The sequence below is a fragment of the Rhinatrema bivittatum genome, chromosome 14, assembly GCF_901001135.1.
Source record: "Rhinatrema bivittatum chromosome 14, aRhiBiv1.1, whole genome shotgun sequence".
Classification (NCBI taxonomy): domain Eukaryota; kingdom Metazoa; phylum Chordata; class Amphibia; order Gymnophiona; family Rhinatrematidae; genus Rhinatrema; species Rhinatrema bivittatum.
In genome coordinates, this window is record NC_042628.1 from 37,424,515 (window position 1) to 37,440,118 (window position 15,604).

Here is a 15,604-nt window from a genome sequence, read left to right on the forward strand (position 1 = left end):
ACTCTAAGAGAAACAGCGCGGCAGACACTACCCTAAGAAGGTTGCTGGGCAGTCGCGATGGCCCATTTTGGTCTGAGGTCATTACTAAGTTATTTTCTTTTATGTTTATGTTTCTCTTATGTTTACTTAGAGAATAGCCACTGCCATTAGCAATGGTTACATGGAATAGACTTAGTTCTTGGGTGCTTGCCGGGTTCTTGTGGCCTGGATTGGCCACTGTTGGAAACAGGATGCTGGGCTTGATGGACCCTTGGTCTGACCCAGTGTGGCATTTTCTTATTTTTCTTATGTTCTTACTGAGTCACTCCGCTGTTGCTTTTGCGTTGTGCTTAAGAGTCACCGTCCCGCTGAATAGAGAATCTTCTCCCCAGACCCCGGTCTATCGCAGGCTGGAACAGGTTTTCTGCCTGTACTTTGCACCATTCTCCTTTCCCTCGATAGTCACAAGTCTCCCTGTCCCTGCTGCTGCAAAGCATCCCTGCAACATTATGCCAGCGCTACCACGGGGCGCTAAGTGACCCTGCAGTATTTCCCCCTCCCCCCCCCCCCATGATAAAATATACTGGTGCGGCGTTTTTCCCAGCTGCATTTTCCCGCTGGGACAAATACTGCAGCAGAAAACAAGCCGGCGTCAACAAGCGATGGCAGCCCCAGGACTGTGAGTGCGCAAAGGGTACGACAGCCCCGGGGGTAAGGGCCTCCCCCCATCCAATGAAATTAGCCCAAAACCCCGGGGGTCTGCCCCTGCGCTATCTTTGTCTGAAAGTACTGGGGGTTTGTCAAGGGTTCATTCAACAACCAGGGTTACGTTCGTCTGTAAGGAGGGCCAGAGGCCAGATTTTTTTTTTCTTTAAGGGGCAGGGTCTGTGCCAACTTAAAATGTATTTTTTTTCAATTTCAGGGGTGGTGACGTGGACGGGGTCTTATGCAGACCCACAGGGTTCTGGACTACTTTCATTGGGGGCTGTCATAGCCTCAGAGTCCTGGGGCTGCCATCACTTGTCGACACCGGGTCATTTACTGCTGCTTTATTTTTCCCAAGGCCCCAGGATCCTCGGGAAATGTGTTACTGTCCCAAGGCTCCCAGGGGAAGTTAGTTACAATTCTTGAGCCGGAGCTAACTTCAAATCAAATCATGCGACTTGCAAAATCTTTGCCAAGCCACATTATTTAAATTTGCATCATTTAGGGTATTTATGAGCTCACTGGCATGCAGCTCATTTAAATTCATGCGGTGCCGGGGCACAAACACCACAAGATATTTGAAATATCTTGCATTATCCCTGGATTAGGCAACTTACTGCAGGAAAAACAGCATTTTTCATGCAGTAAATGGCCTAACACGGTTTAATAAATGAGCCCCTCAGACCTCTGTAATTTTGTCAAAGTCATCTTAGGCCTCACTGTGACCTCAGCAGTTTCCTTACCCCCCAACTACAGGCTTTAGACTAGAGGGACGGCCTGAGTGGAAGAGGGCCTTGGTGGTGCCAAACCTTTTCCATTTTACAGTTATGGACCTGACAGGATATTCAAACACTGAAACTTTATCGTCGTCTTCCCCCAATCAATACCCTAGAACAACATTAATCCCAGAGTCCTGAAGCAGCTCCTCCTTTGCTATGTCTTGCCCTTGGCTTTAAATTCACTTCAGACAACAGACATAGCTGGATTCTTCATCCAGGAGCATGTGATTGGATGCAGGTAGGCTCAATTTAACTTATCATGGGCCTGAAGGCAGCACATTTTTGAACTGGAGCCAATTTGGGTTTGCTATGAAAAATGTGAAGACTTATGTAATCAAGACTTTTGTGTTTATTATTCTCAATTACCTTTGGAATATTTCCATAATTGTTCTCATAATGAAAATGTAGAGTGGGCTCTGCAGATTAATGAAACAAACTCCTACTTTAATGCATTTTGATTTGTAATTTTTAGATGACAGACTGTGAAAAGTGTACAAAGGTGTGAAGACGTGCAACGCCCAGTAGATTCCAATGCAAAGATAAGAAAATTCTGTGACTACATGGTCTTCACTCCATCCCTCCTACCCCTCTGTCTCCCAGCCTTTCCTCATCCCTGTCTGAGGATCTATCCACCCCTCTCTCTCCCAGTGTCTCCTTGCCATTACTTTATAACCAGTTTTCTCCTGTCACAATTGCCTCTCTGCCTGCAGTACACAGCCCTGGATTACTAAAAGCCACAAAATGATAGGACAGCTTGCAGTAGTGATGGCCCAGTGCTGTGGGATGAGGCACCTGGTCATGTATTAAACAGATGAACAAACAGACAATCCGACAGTCTCGGATTCACATGTGCCCCTCAATCGTTGGGACACTTTATATAAGACCAATGGGGGAAAAAAAAAAAAAAAAAAGATACACCTCCAGAATTCGAAAGGCTATTTAAGCCTCATAAACACAAATTAACAGGCAAGAGGAGATAAAAGACAGAATCACATGGCTGACATTTCTTCCCTGTAGGCTAAGACTATCGTGCAGAGTAGATTTCCAGAAATCAAAATAGTCTCCCTACCTTCAATACAGTCCCGGATGTAGACAGGGGCCTTTGTCTTTTTCAGCTCTTTGTCCTCTGACATGTCATATGGTACCAGCTCGTCATCACTGGGAAGTCAAAAGAGAATTCACATGGGCATCCCCTGCCGAGAAGAGAATACCAAAAGCAGCAATCTCCTACCTGCTGATATCAGGGCATTTCACACTCTCATCTCCATAATACAGGGGAATAAATTCTCAATATTCCTATGACTCCCCTCACACTATATACATTTTTGGTGTAATTAACTATTTTTTATTGCAGCCAGCATCAAACTATAACATCGCATGTACACTTCCAACAGTATACGCGCCACATAACATAACATCAAGCAACCATTTTCTGACAATCCTTATTACAGCTGTAAATTCTATGGCATGCAGAATCCACACAGTTTCAATGAATTACAAAATCTTCCCTTTCTCCCCTCCTATTTTCAAGGTCAAGTTGTTCCGGCCTGTGTATGTATATATAAGCTAACTGGTTATAAAGTTGTTCTCCATTCTTTAACCTTCTCGTATCACAAATTGGTTTGTTTTCCTTCCATCGTTCATAAGAATTCCAAATCCATTCAAATTTCTTCAGAGTGTCCCTTCTGATAGCTGCTAACTTGTTGAGATAATAAACTTTCACCAAACGCCGATGTCATTGTTCCTTTGCAAGGGCTAATACCTTATTTCAGTTGCAAGCCATCTCACACCGTGCCGCTACTATAAACTGCTGGATAAGCATCATCTGATCTACGTTTTGAGACACTGGCGGTTTATTTTAGGCTCGTGTGTAATTTTCAAGGCTGTCACATCACAGATAAATTCTATCACAAAATTCCAGTGAAGCATTCTCACTGGGCAATCACACCATACACGAATAAATGTGCCCTCCAGCATTTATCATCCAAAGCAGGATACAGGCTATGTAATCTCTCAGGTGACATACACCATCTGTAAACTACATCTGCTTTCCATTAAGAAGGCGGAAACCGAGCTCGTCCCAGTATTTAAAAAAAACAAACAAAAAAAAAACCACTCTTCCATTCCTTATCTTGCAAATTTTCCCCCAGGTCTCTCTCCCATGAGATGTGGAATCTCAACATCTCCAACTCACAATTAATGATGTTATATATATATTTCAGAGGTCACCCTTGTTATTGTATCTGCAAGAGCACAGAAACCTTCACGTAAGGATACCCCTTGCAATAGAGCCCTTTCTACTTCAGCTTTCTTCAGAAAATGCTGCATCTATGGCAGGGAGAGAACCCGACCTCTGAATTGTATCAAAAGGAACCAGCCTCTTACTTCCCCATTCTCTTTCCATCTTACAAGTGCAGATGTAGCCACGCCAGGCTGGAATTCTCTATTCAAACAGAATGAGGTACGCAAAAAGCCTCTCATGTCCCCATCTATCCCAGAACAGGAGGCACCACAATCGGGAAACACCTAGCATGTTTCGCCAGCCATGGTAAATGGTCTATAGGTATCCCCCCCACCCCCCCTCAGCAAATCTCTATCTGAACTCACCTTTTTATCGCCTTCCTCTTATGCCAGTCTACCACCCCCCTTTATGGAGTCGCAATGTAATATCCCAAAAAATACAGAACCCCCCCCCCCCCCAAACTCCCCTTACTTCTTGCCTAAAGTACCTCCCCCCTAGCAATCTTAGGGGGGGTCCTTTTCCAGCTAAATCTAAGCAGTTCTCTTTGCCAAGCCTTACGCACGGCTTCCAGAATATGTACAGGCAATGTCTGGAATAAGTAAAATATTCATTTGTAGAACTGCTATTCTGCCTAGCTATGAAAGTCATTCCTACCCCTCACACCACATTTGTCCTCTGGAGTGCAGTGGGCAGGGAAACCTTTTCAAGGACCAACCAAAAAAAAAAAAAAAAAGAGGGTGCAGGACACAAATGTTTAAGATAAAGCGATCTGTGTGGTTCCCAAGCTCATTTACAACCTCTTTTTTGCTTGGTCCTTGAACAGATCTCACAGTCCAACAAGGCTCTAGTATTTTCCAGAACCAATACACCATTAAAAAACCTCACCAGCATATTTATCAGCCTTCTTTCCCCGTAGTATGAAATCGCAGGTTCATTTTCATCTTCCTCCCTAGTAACAGGACTTGGTACTGCAGCAACTTCAGGGGGGCTCTGTCCTGATACAGGATACCCTTTCAGTTTTGGTCTGTCTCCATCTGCTGGACAGGAGGCTCAACCCACGGTCTGGACTGATCCGGGTACGTACAGGGAACCAGTGTTAACCTCAAGAGGTGGTAACTCCTGGGACTAAGAGTACTTTCAATACCCCAAAGAGTAAGAGCAATTTTTGCACATTACTCTCAATACTCTCATACTTTCAATACCCCAAAGAGTAAGAGCAATTTTTGCACATCAACAAGGTCTATGTACCCACATATCACAATTTAGACTCCCCTTTAATTATTCAAGATATTTATTCACGCTTTAAACATTCCTTACATTTATCCACGTCCTGTTGACGAGTTATTATTATTATTGTCTATGTAATATTTAATTTGTATTATTTATATTTATATGTTATATGTTACTCATATGTTAAGAAACGCTGTTTAATGTAACGCCTTTATTGCGACAGTTTTGTTCTATGTAAACCGACCTGATTCGATACTTGTATTGAGAATGTCGGTATATAAAAATCCGAAATAAATAAATAAATAAATAAATAAGAGACAGAGTCAGCAAGCAAACCATGCGTTCCTTGTATGGCAGTGGCCAACACAGAACGAGGCACTGTTAAAGCCATCAGAATTTTTCCTCATTTTCAGCCCTGTAATCCATGCGTTAAGCACATCAATAATCCGTTGACTGCCCACCCCCCTCCCCCCGAGATATGCACCTGCTTTCTCTGGGGGTAATGTTTTTGAGTTAAACAGTGCACATTGTTCCATCCTCTGCCCTCTCTCCACCCCTGGGAATGTGGGTAATTTTGCCTGCATTGCAGGTGGATAATAATTAAAGCCCAAATTTTGGTGGGTAAAACAGCCTTTTGCCTGCAGAAATGGCTTTGTTATCCTCTCCAAGGTAAACTGTGAGGACCTTCCTCTCCCCTCTTCAGTCCTTGGCAGTGAAAGACCAGCTCCCGTGTTCTCCCCATTTTAGCTTGCACTCCACACTAGGTCACTGCTCAGCTGCTTCACGTCACTGTGTACCTGTCAAGCTCAGAGTCCCACTCCAGATCCTGGGATGTAGCGGGGACCTCTCGATCCCCTTGGAGTGCTGTATCTGAAGTTGCACACAGACTGCTGTCCTTCCTGTAGTGATAAGAACCAAGCATAAGTGAAATGTCTGAAGGGATCCTCCTCCTTCCAGGTCAAGAAACAACACATTCTTCTGTGGGGAACAGCATCACAGATAAGACCTCTGTCTGATCTCTAAGGAGAGGATGGAAAAAAAGTACAAAAGCAAGCAGAATCATGAGCATGGAGCAGGTCTGGTACGGATAAAGCGTCTGCTCTCTGGACTAGCAATATTGTAACAGGTAGCACTCACAACCCAGATGGGGCGCTATGGGGAGCTTCATTCCTGCCTCTGTAAGAGAATGCAGCTGTGATGCCCAAATCTGAAGCAGGCACTAATGGGAGAGCAATTAAGAACGAAGCCTGACCATAGGGCTCCCTGACATGGTAAGAGCACAGAGGTTCAAGGCTTTTGCCTTAAAAAAAAAAAAAAAAGTAAAATAAACTAGCTAGCTAGAGTTAAAAATGCAAACCTGGTATCTACACTGGGTTATAACTGCTGAATAACTGGTTTCCAGCATTTTACTCAGGATGGGACTGGGGGGAAGGGAGAAAGGAAACCTGCTTACCCATCACTTGGAGGCTGGGGGTCAATTATCTGAAGCGGAGCTGGCGTCAGGAGGGAAAGCAATTCTTTGCTCTGCTCATCTTCTTCATACTGCAAACCCCAGAAGAAGTCATTGTTACACTTAGGCATCCTGGGAGAAGAACACTGTGCCCCTCCATCAGGGGTCAGCACAGACATCACATCCAGCGACCGGAGAAGAAATGGCACAGTAACAGGTAGCGGAAAAACAGACGCAGCTCTCTCCAGTAACCCTATGCTTCACATGAGAGAGAGCACGAGAGCGAGCGAGAACATCCCATGCCACCACCACATGTCGATCATGGCTTTCTCCATGCACAAGTACAATACAGCCACATAAGATGGGCAATGTCATCTGACGGGTTGCTTTTTCTCTCAAAGCCCAGGAAATGGAGAAATTACTTGCCTGATACTTTCATTTTCCTTAGTGTAGACAAATACTCAGGACCAGTGGGTTATGTGCTCCCCTGCCAGCAGATGGAGACGGAGTCAGATTTCAAAGCTGACGTCACCCTAGATACACCCCTCCAGTATTCTCTTCAAAAGCCATTGGAGACATGCTACTGAAAAAAACTTGATTTGAAATATGATTAAAGACGGATAACCCTAACTGTACTCATCCAATCATAAACACTGAACCCCAGTAAGAATATAGATTCCCTGATCTAAGGCCTGGATGACTGCTTACCCGTAATCTTTTGGAATAGACATCCACTCCACAAGCGAACCCTTGGCATCGTTCTTGGGCAGCAGTGGGTGGGATGCTGAGTCCATCTGTCTACACTAAGGAAAATTAAATTATCAGGTAAGCAATTTCTCCATTTCCTAGTGTGTAGCCAGATGAACTCTTGTCAAAGATGCAAGGTAACCAGAGCTACCAAAGCATAACAAGAAATAATTTGCCAGTTCATTGTCACTTGCGCAAAGGCTTGCTTCAGGATAGCCTCAGTCTTCCTATCCTGAGCATCCTTCCATGCCGCACCTCCCTGTACCGGTATGGTGATACATTTTGTGACAGAACACACTAAAGCATCCACCTTAGGGAAACGCAATTGCTCTCTGGCCTAAAGGTCCAAAGGGTATAAACCTGCCAAGATGCATCCCCCTTTAAAAGATGCCTCTGGCACACTCCATTCCAGATCAATCAACTCCTGGACTGCATCCAAGAAGGGAAGAAACAAGACGACTTGTGCAGGGTGACCAAAATAGGATCCTTCTTCTGTGTCCCCAAGGAGTCAGGCCCAGCCACTCCGAAGGTCTTCAGGGTCTGAGATATCAAACCTGGCAACTTATCTCTCTGAAAGAAATGAAGAGTTCTATATGGCTCCAAATCTGGAGGAATGTCCCCTTCCTCACCAGGAGAGCCACCTCCATCATCATCAGTATCATCCTGATCCACCTGAATTCGAGCTCTGTAAGACTGCACTGCACCTTGGCGCTTGATCATGGAAACAGGTGGAGGAGCACTTGGAGCTACCTTAGAAGGTATAACAAAATTATTCCTTACCTGCTAATTTTCGTTCCTGTAGTACCACGATCAGTCCAGACGGTGGGTTATGGCCCCCATCCAGCAGATGGAGTCAGACAAAGCTTCAAAGGGTGCTGCTTTATAAACCAGCGCACCCTCTGTCAATCCCCAGTATGAAGAATATCAAAGCAGGAGAGAACAGAGGTGGATGGATCAAGGAAACCAAACACGTTTAACTTTGAACCGTGAATATGAATACACAACTGGCGCCAACAGGCAAAACTTGCAAAAGGAACCATTACATTGGTTACAACAGACTTATGTGAGCAGAAAAGCAATTTCAAAAGTATTTGAAAGTATTCGAGCAGGAAGACAGAGTAGATCCCAGTAAAAACTCATATATTCTTAGGGAGGGGCGTCTGAACTGATCCGTGGTTCTACAGGAACGAAAATTAGTCCAGACGGTGGGATGTACCAAAGCTTCCCTACATAGAGTCGGTCCCGGATATCCCTGCTCGAATGACCCTATTGCCAAACGAACCAAAGGACATCGACTGCAGATTCAAACGATAGTGTCTCGGAAAAGTATGCAAGGATTTCCAGGTCGCTGCACGGCAAATCTCCTGGGCTAATGCCGACTGGCTCTCCGCCCAGGATGCTGCTTGCGCATGAAGAGAGTGGGCCCTGATGCCCACCGGAGGCTGTCGGCCTGCCCCTATATACGCGGCCACTATGGCATCTTTCAGCCACCGAGCAATCGTCGTCTTCGTAGCTTTGGACCATTCCAGAGAACAAACAAATGATCCGACAAGCGAAATTCATTAGTGACTTCCAGATAGCGAATCAATGTTCGCTTGACATCAAGCTTGCGAAGATCTCTAAGATAGTCAGCTGAGAAAGATGGAAGCTCAACCGTCTGATTCAAATAAGAACATAAGAAATTGCCATGCTGGGTCAGACCAAGGGTCCATCAAGTCCAGCATCCTGTTTCCAACAGAGGCCAAAACCAGGCCACAAGAACCTGGCAATTACCCAAACACTAAGAAGATCCCATGCTACTGATGCAATTAATAGTAGTGGCTATTCCCAAAGTAAAATGAAAAGAGGAAACCACCTTGGGAAGGAACGAGGGTACCATGTGCAAGGTGACCCCCGAATCCATGAAGCGAAGGTAGGGCTCCCTGCAGGATAACGCCTGGAGCTCCGAAATCCGGCAGGCAGAGCAAATGGCTACAAGAAAAACAGCCTTGATGGTGAGATCCCTGAGGGTAGCAGAGCGCAATGGCTCGAATGGAGGGCCACCCAAGATCTGGAGAACTAAGTTGAGGCTCCAGGAAGGACAAGGAGCCTGAACCGGGGGTTTCAGGTGTTTCACTCCCTTGAGGAACAGGACGATATCCAGGTGTGAGTAAAGAGACATTCCTTCTCGTTGATGGACCAGGGATCCAAGTGCAGCCACCTGTACCCGTAGTGAATTGTAGGCTAAGCCCTTCTTCAGGCCGACCTGTAAAAATGAAAGAATCTGCGCCATGGACGCAGTACGTGGATACGCCACTGTGGAGGCACACCAGGATTCGAAAACCTTCCAAACCCGGACATAGGCGATGGATGTAGAAGTCTTCCGAGCCTTAAGGAGTGTTGAAACTACAACTTCAGGGTATCCACGACGTCTCAGTCGGTGCCTCTCAAAAGCCGAGCCACAAGACAAAAGCGATCTGCCTGGTCGAAAAATACTAGACCCTGACACAGTATGCGTGGCAGATGACCCAGGCGAAGTGGCCCATCCACCGCAAGGTTGACCAAGTCCCCAAACCACGGACCCATTCTGGCACCACCAGTATCACCGGACTGTGGTGCACTTCTATTCTCTGGAGGGCCTTGCCCACAAGCAGCCATGGCAGAAACACAGAGGAGAATGTGATGTGGCCATGAGAGGACTAAGGCATCTACTCCTTCTGCGCTGTGCTCCCTTCTGCGACTGAAGAATCGTGGTGCCTTTGCATTGCGGGAGGTGGCCATCAGATCCAGGTGAGGGATCCCCCCAATGACGGACGAGAAGGCTCAGCGCTTCCTCGGAGAGTTCCCACTCTCCGGGATCCAACCGTTGTTGACTCAGGAAATCGGCCTGAATGTTGTCTACGCCTGTGATGCGAGAGGCAGCCAGCTGAGATAGGTGGGTCTCCGCCCAAGCCATCAACTTGTCCACCTCCAGCGAGACATGACGACTCCTCGTGCCCCCCTGCCGATTGATGTACGCTACCGTGGTTGCGTTGTCGGAGAGTATCCGAACCGCTCTGTGAAGCACGAGGGGGAGAAAACTCTTCAGTGCCAGAAGGACCGCTCTGGTCTCTAAGCGATTGATCGGCCAGGTGGCTTGTAACCTCGTCCACCGCCACTGAACAGAACTCGTCTGGCACACTGCTCCCCAGCTGGAGAGACTGGCATCCATGGTGACAACCACCCACTCTGGAATGTCCAAGGGCGACCCCTGTGCCAAGTGGAGCGGGTCGAGCCACCACAGCAGACCGTCCCTGACCAACTGCGGGAGTGGGAGGACGACCTGGTACTCCTGAGACACCTACTACCAGCGGAAGAGTAATGCTCTCTGTAAAGGACACATATGCGCAAAAGCCCACGGTACCAGATCGATGGTGGAAGCCATGGAGCCCAGTACTTGTAGATAATCCCAAGCCGAGGGAAGGGAGAAGCAAGAGAAGCGCTGCACTTGTGCTATGATCAACTGGACCCGGTCTGGGCACAGGAAGACCATGCCTGTTGATGTGTCAAAATGGGCTCCCAAGAAGTTCAGAGACTGAGATGGGGTAAGGCTGCTCTTGGTGAAATTGACAACCCAACCAAGGGATTGGAGCAGCTGTAACACTCTGTTGACCGCCCGGTGACACTGGCTCAAGGACTTCACCCGGATGAGCCAGTCATCCAGATAAGGATGAACCAATATTCCCTCTTGGTGGAGAGCCGCCGCAACCACCACCATTATTTTTGTGAATGTCCGCGGACTGGTCGCCACGCCAAAGGGCAGCGCCTGAAACTGGAAGGAGTCCTAGGATCTTGAAGCGGAGGAAGCGCTGATGCGCCTTGAGGATGAGAAGATGCAGATAGGCTTCCGTCAGATCCAGGGATGCAAGAAATTCTCCGCGGTGCATTGCCGCAATCACAGAGCGTAAGGTTTCCATCCGAAAGTGGGGTATCTTGAGTGATTTGTTGACCATCTTGAGATCCAAAATGGGGCGGAAGAAGCCCTCCTTCTTGGGAACCACAAAGTAGACCAAATAATGGCCGGACCCAACTTCTGTTGGTGGTACCTCTATGATTGCTCCAAGGGCGAGGAGTCTGTCGAGCGTCTGCTGCACGATGATTCATTTTTGTGGTGACCCACAGTGGAAGAAGAGGAATCTGTCCCTTAGGGGGTCGAGCAAATTCTAATGAGCAGCTGTGCTTTAGAACAGCGCTTCTCAACCGGTGTGTCGCGACACACTAGTGTGTCGCCAAACACCAGTAGGTGTGTCACGTCTCCCGGTGTCCCACTGCCCCATTGTACTTTCCTTCTCTCTTTTTTCCAGCCCCCGCGGTCCAATTGAAAGCCTCCTTTCTTCCTACCCCCACTGCCCAATGGGAAGCCTCCTTCATTTTGCCTTCCCCCGCGCAGGCCAATCGGAAGACTCCTCCCTGCCAGTGGGAGTAGGAAGAAGGGAGGAAGCCTTTGATTGGCCGGTGAGGCAGGCATGGCAGTGCCCGGGAGTGGGGTGGGAGGAATAGCAGTGTAGAACCCCAACGAAGCAAGGCCGCTACGGGAGCCCATCCCCGTAGCGGTGAAGAGGAAAACCCGACCGCGACGGTGCAAGGCCGCTACGGGAGCCCATCCCCGTAGCGGTGAAGAGGAAACCCGACCGCGACGGTGCAAGGCCGCTACGGGAGCCCATCCCCGTAGCGGTGAAGAGGAAACCCGACCGCGACGGTGCAAGGCCGCTACGGGAGCCCATCCCCGTAGCGGTGAAGAGGAAAAACCCGACCGCGACGGTGCAAGGCCGCTACGGGAGCCCATCCCCGTAGCGGTGAAGAGGAAACCCGACCGCGACGGTGCAAGGCCGCTACGGGAGCCCATCCCCGTAGCGGTGAAGAGGAAACCCGACCGCGACGGTGCAAGGCCGCTACGGGAGCCCATCCCCGTAGCGGCGAAGAGGAAAAACCCGACCGCGACGGTGCAAGGCCGCTACGGGAGCCCATCCCCGTAGCGGTGAAGAGGAAACCCGACCGCGACGGTGCAAGGCCGCTACGGGAGCCCATCCCCCTAGCGACGAAGAGGAAACCCGACCTCTGACTGAGGCGCCCATCCCCGTGGCGCCGAAAAAAGAAGGCCCGCCGGATTAAAGCCACGGCGGAACTGGCGCCCATCCCTGCAGTGAAGGAAGAAGTTATTTTTGGTGAGAGCTGGTGTGTTTGTGTGTGAATGGGGGCCTAGGTGAGAGCTTGTGTGTGAATGGGGGCCTAGGTGAGAGCTTGTGTGTGAATGGGGGCCTAGGTGAGAGCTTGTGTGTGAATGGGGGCCTAGGTGAGAGCTTGTGTGTGAATGGGTGCCTAGGTGAGAGCTTGTGTGTGAATGGGGGCCTGGGTGAGAGCTTGTGTGTGAATGGGTGCCTAGGTGAGAGCTTGTGTGTGAATGGGGGCCTAGGTGAGAGCTTGTGTGTGAATGGGGGCCTGGGTGAGAGCTTGTGTGTGAATGGGTGCCTGGGTGAGAGCTTGTGTGTGAATGGGTGCCTGGGTGAGAGCTTGTGTGTGAATGGGGGCCTAGGTGAGAGCTTGTGTGTGAATGGGGGCCTAGGTGAGAGCTTGTGTGTGAATGGGTGCCTAGGTGAGAGCTTGTGTGTGAATGGGGGCCTGGGTGAGAGCTTGTGTGTGAATGGGTGCCTAGGTGAGAGCTTGTGTGTGAATGGGGGCCTAGGTGAGAGCTTGTGTGTGAATGGGGGCCTGGGTGAGAGCTTGTGTCTGAGGGTGTGAATGGGTGCCTGGGTGAGAGCTTGTGTCTGTGGGTGTGAATGGGTGCCTGGGTGAGAGCTTGTGTCTGTGGGTGTGAATGGGTACCTGGGTGAGAGCTTGTGTCTGTGGGTGTGAATGGGTGCCTGGGTGAGAGCTTGTGTCTGTGGGTGTGAATGGGTGCCTGGGTGAGAGCTTGTGTCTGAGGGTGTGAATGGGTGCCTGGGTGAGAGCTTGTGTCTGAGGGTGTGAATGAATGCCTGGGTGAGAGCTTGTGTCTGTGGGTGTGAATGGGTACCTGGGTGAGAGCTTGTGTCTGAGGGTGTGAATGGGTGCCTGGGTGAGAGCTTGTGTCTGTGAGTGTGAATGGATGCCTGGGTGAGAGCTTGTGTCATTGGGTGTGAATAGGTGCTTGGGTGAGAGCTTGTGTGTAGGGGTGTGAATAGGTGCTTGGGTGAGAGCTTGTGTGTAGGGGTGTGAATGGAAGCCTGGGTGAGAGCTGGTGTGAATGGGTGTAAGAGCTTTTGTGTGTGATTGAGAGCTTGTATATAAGAGAACATGAGTGTGATTGAGAGAGCGAGACTGGTCAGGGAGGTGATGTGTTTCTGTGTGAGAGAGAGAAACTGGCCAGGAAGATGACTGGTGTGAAAGAGACCGAGACTGGTCGTGGGGTCTAATTGGGGGTGTGTGTGTTGTGAGTGACTGGTTGTGGGTGCTAAGGAAGAAGATCGAGGACAGAGCTTCAGCAGCCCTTGCTGCTTCTGGTTAGTGCTATTGGCCTGGAAGGGAAAGGAGTAGGAGAGTTGCTGGAGAGGGTAAGTAAAGGTGGCTTTTTAAATTTATTTTTCTTGATTGACTGCCATTTTAATTATTGGGTATTATACGATGTCTGCTGTTTTGAAATATTTTATTGATATTTGGACATGTTTTAATAATTTTTATGAGTATTTAATTGAATATTATTCTGTTCAGCAGCTGTTTTGTAACATTTTTGGTATAACTTTACAATGATTTCTGTGTGGGGCTCTGTAGCAGCTTGGCTTATTCTGTTTTCCCAATAGGAAATGTTTTAGTGTTTATGGCCTGGTTTAATAGTTGTATTTCTTAGATAGGGTTATTACTGTTTGCGTGTGTTCCGTAATACAGGTGTAACTTTGTGCAGGTTAGTTTGTGTGCATTATTGCAAATCCTGAGTCTGTTAGGTGCTATATTTCTCTTACCATTTTTCCAGGTTTGCACTGTATGCAGAGTGGCTTTTTTGGGTTTCCGTTCCAGTTTCTGTCTCCATATTTATAATTTGTGTTTTTTCTGTACTTGGTGAAGGTCAGTTCTGGGTGTGTGACCAAAGTGAGGTATTTTACTAGCATGTAGGCATTTGTATCAATCTTATTTGATGTGTTTTCTCAATAGGATATGCATTAGTGGTAAATTACTCTCTTTTCATAAGGAAGGCTATTGTGCCTGGTAGTAAAGGGAGTTTGTTTTGCTTTTACTGAGATGTCATCAGAACCAGAATATCTTTTTTTTTTGTATGGTGAGTTGTACGGGTTATGCCCTAGATCTGCTCTGCACTCATTGCTGAGGGTTGAGGGGATTCCTGTGGATGCAGAGTGCATGTTTACATTTAGCCCCGTGATGGTCACATGTTCAGTGTGTCACGCATGTGAGAACCATTTGTCAGGTGTGTCCCGGCCAAAAAAAGGTTGAGAACCACTGCTTTAGAATATCTAGGACCCACTGATCTGACATGATCTTGACCCACTCCTCATAGAAGAAGAAAAAGCTGTCCCCCTATCCTGGGGATCGGGGAGTAGGCCAGCCTGGCATCATTGCGAGGACTTGAAGGATGTCCCTGGGGCTGGGGCCATCACGTGCCTGTCTCCGGACTCGAAAGGAAAGGGACCAGGACTGGGAACGTGAAGAAGGCAGACAAGAGGTCGTCTGACTTGTGGTGCGGAAACGTCGTTGGCTGCGGAAGCGGCCTTTGGAGGCACTGAACGTCCTAGCAATCCGCGGCCGATCTTCCGGAAGCCTATGCACCTCATTCTCTCCGAGGGACTTGATAATCTGGTCGAGGTAGTCTCCAAAAAGAAATTTGCCTTTGAAAGGTAGCAAACTTAACTGTGATTTAGAGGAGGAATCCGCCAACCAGTTGCAGAGCCAGAGGAGGCGTCTGGCCGAGACTGCCGAGACCATGGATCTGGCCAGAACTCAGAGAAGGTCATACAGAGCATCTGCTCCATACGCTGTGACGGCTTCCAGGCGGCCTGCCTGTTGCGCCTCCCCCGGAGGTAGGTCTTGGAAGCTAAGAAGTTGTTGAACCCAGCGAAGGCCCGCTCGTTGTGCTAGGGAGCTACAGATGGCTGCTCGAACTCCCAGCGGGGACACCTCGAACAATCTTGAGATACACGTCTAGCTTCCTATCCTGCAGATCACGCAGAGCTGTACCTCCCGTCACCAAAATGGTTGTTCTTTTCGTGACGGCCGAAACCGCTGAAGCCACCTTCGGAACCTTTAGCAGATCCAGGAACTCATCCAGGAGGGAATATAGTTTTTCCATTGCTCTGCTGACCTTAAGGGAGGCCTCAGGGGAATCCCATTCCCTGGATATAAGTTGAAGAAGAGTAGGATGGGTAGGAAAGGACCTTGATGGAGGGCATAGACCTGCCAGCACAGGGTCTCCCTTCTTCACCGGAAGAGTGGGCCCAGGTGGTTCCTGTGGGGCCTCAATATCCAACT

General features: G+C 48.5%; 1 protein-coding gene across 1 annotated transcript in view; it reads right to left on the reverse strand.

Moving 5' to 3' along the window:
• Positions 1-15,604, reverse strand: part of TELO2 (telomere maintenance 2) — a 59,486-nt gene that overhangs the window by 26,233 nt on the left and 17,649 nt on the right. The window contains exons 10-12 of the mRNA XM_029577425.1: positions 6,389-6,477; positions 5,733-5,834; positions 2,533-2,621 (exon numbers count right to left, since the gene is read on the reverse strand). Of these exons, the coding sequence (XP_029433285.1) occupies positions 2,533-2,621; positions 5,733-5,834; positions 6,389-6,477 (280 nt within the window). The remainder of the gene's footprint in view (positions 1-2,532; positions 2,622-5,732; positions 5,835-6,388; positions 6,478-15,604) is intronic.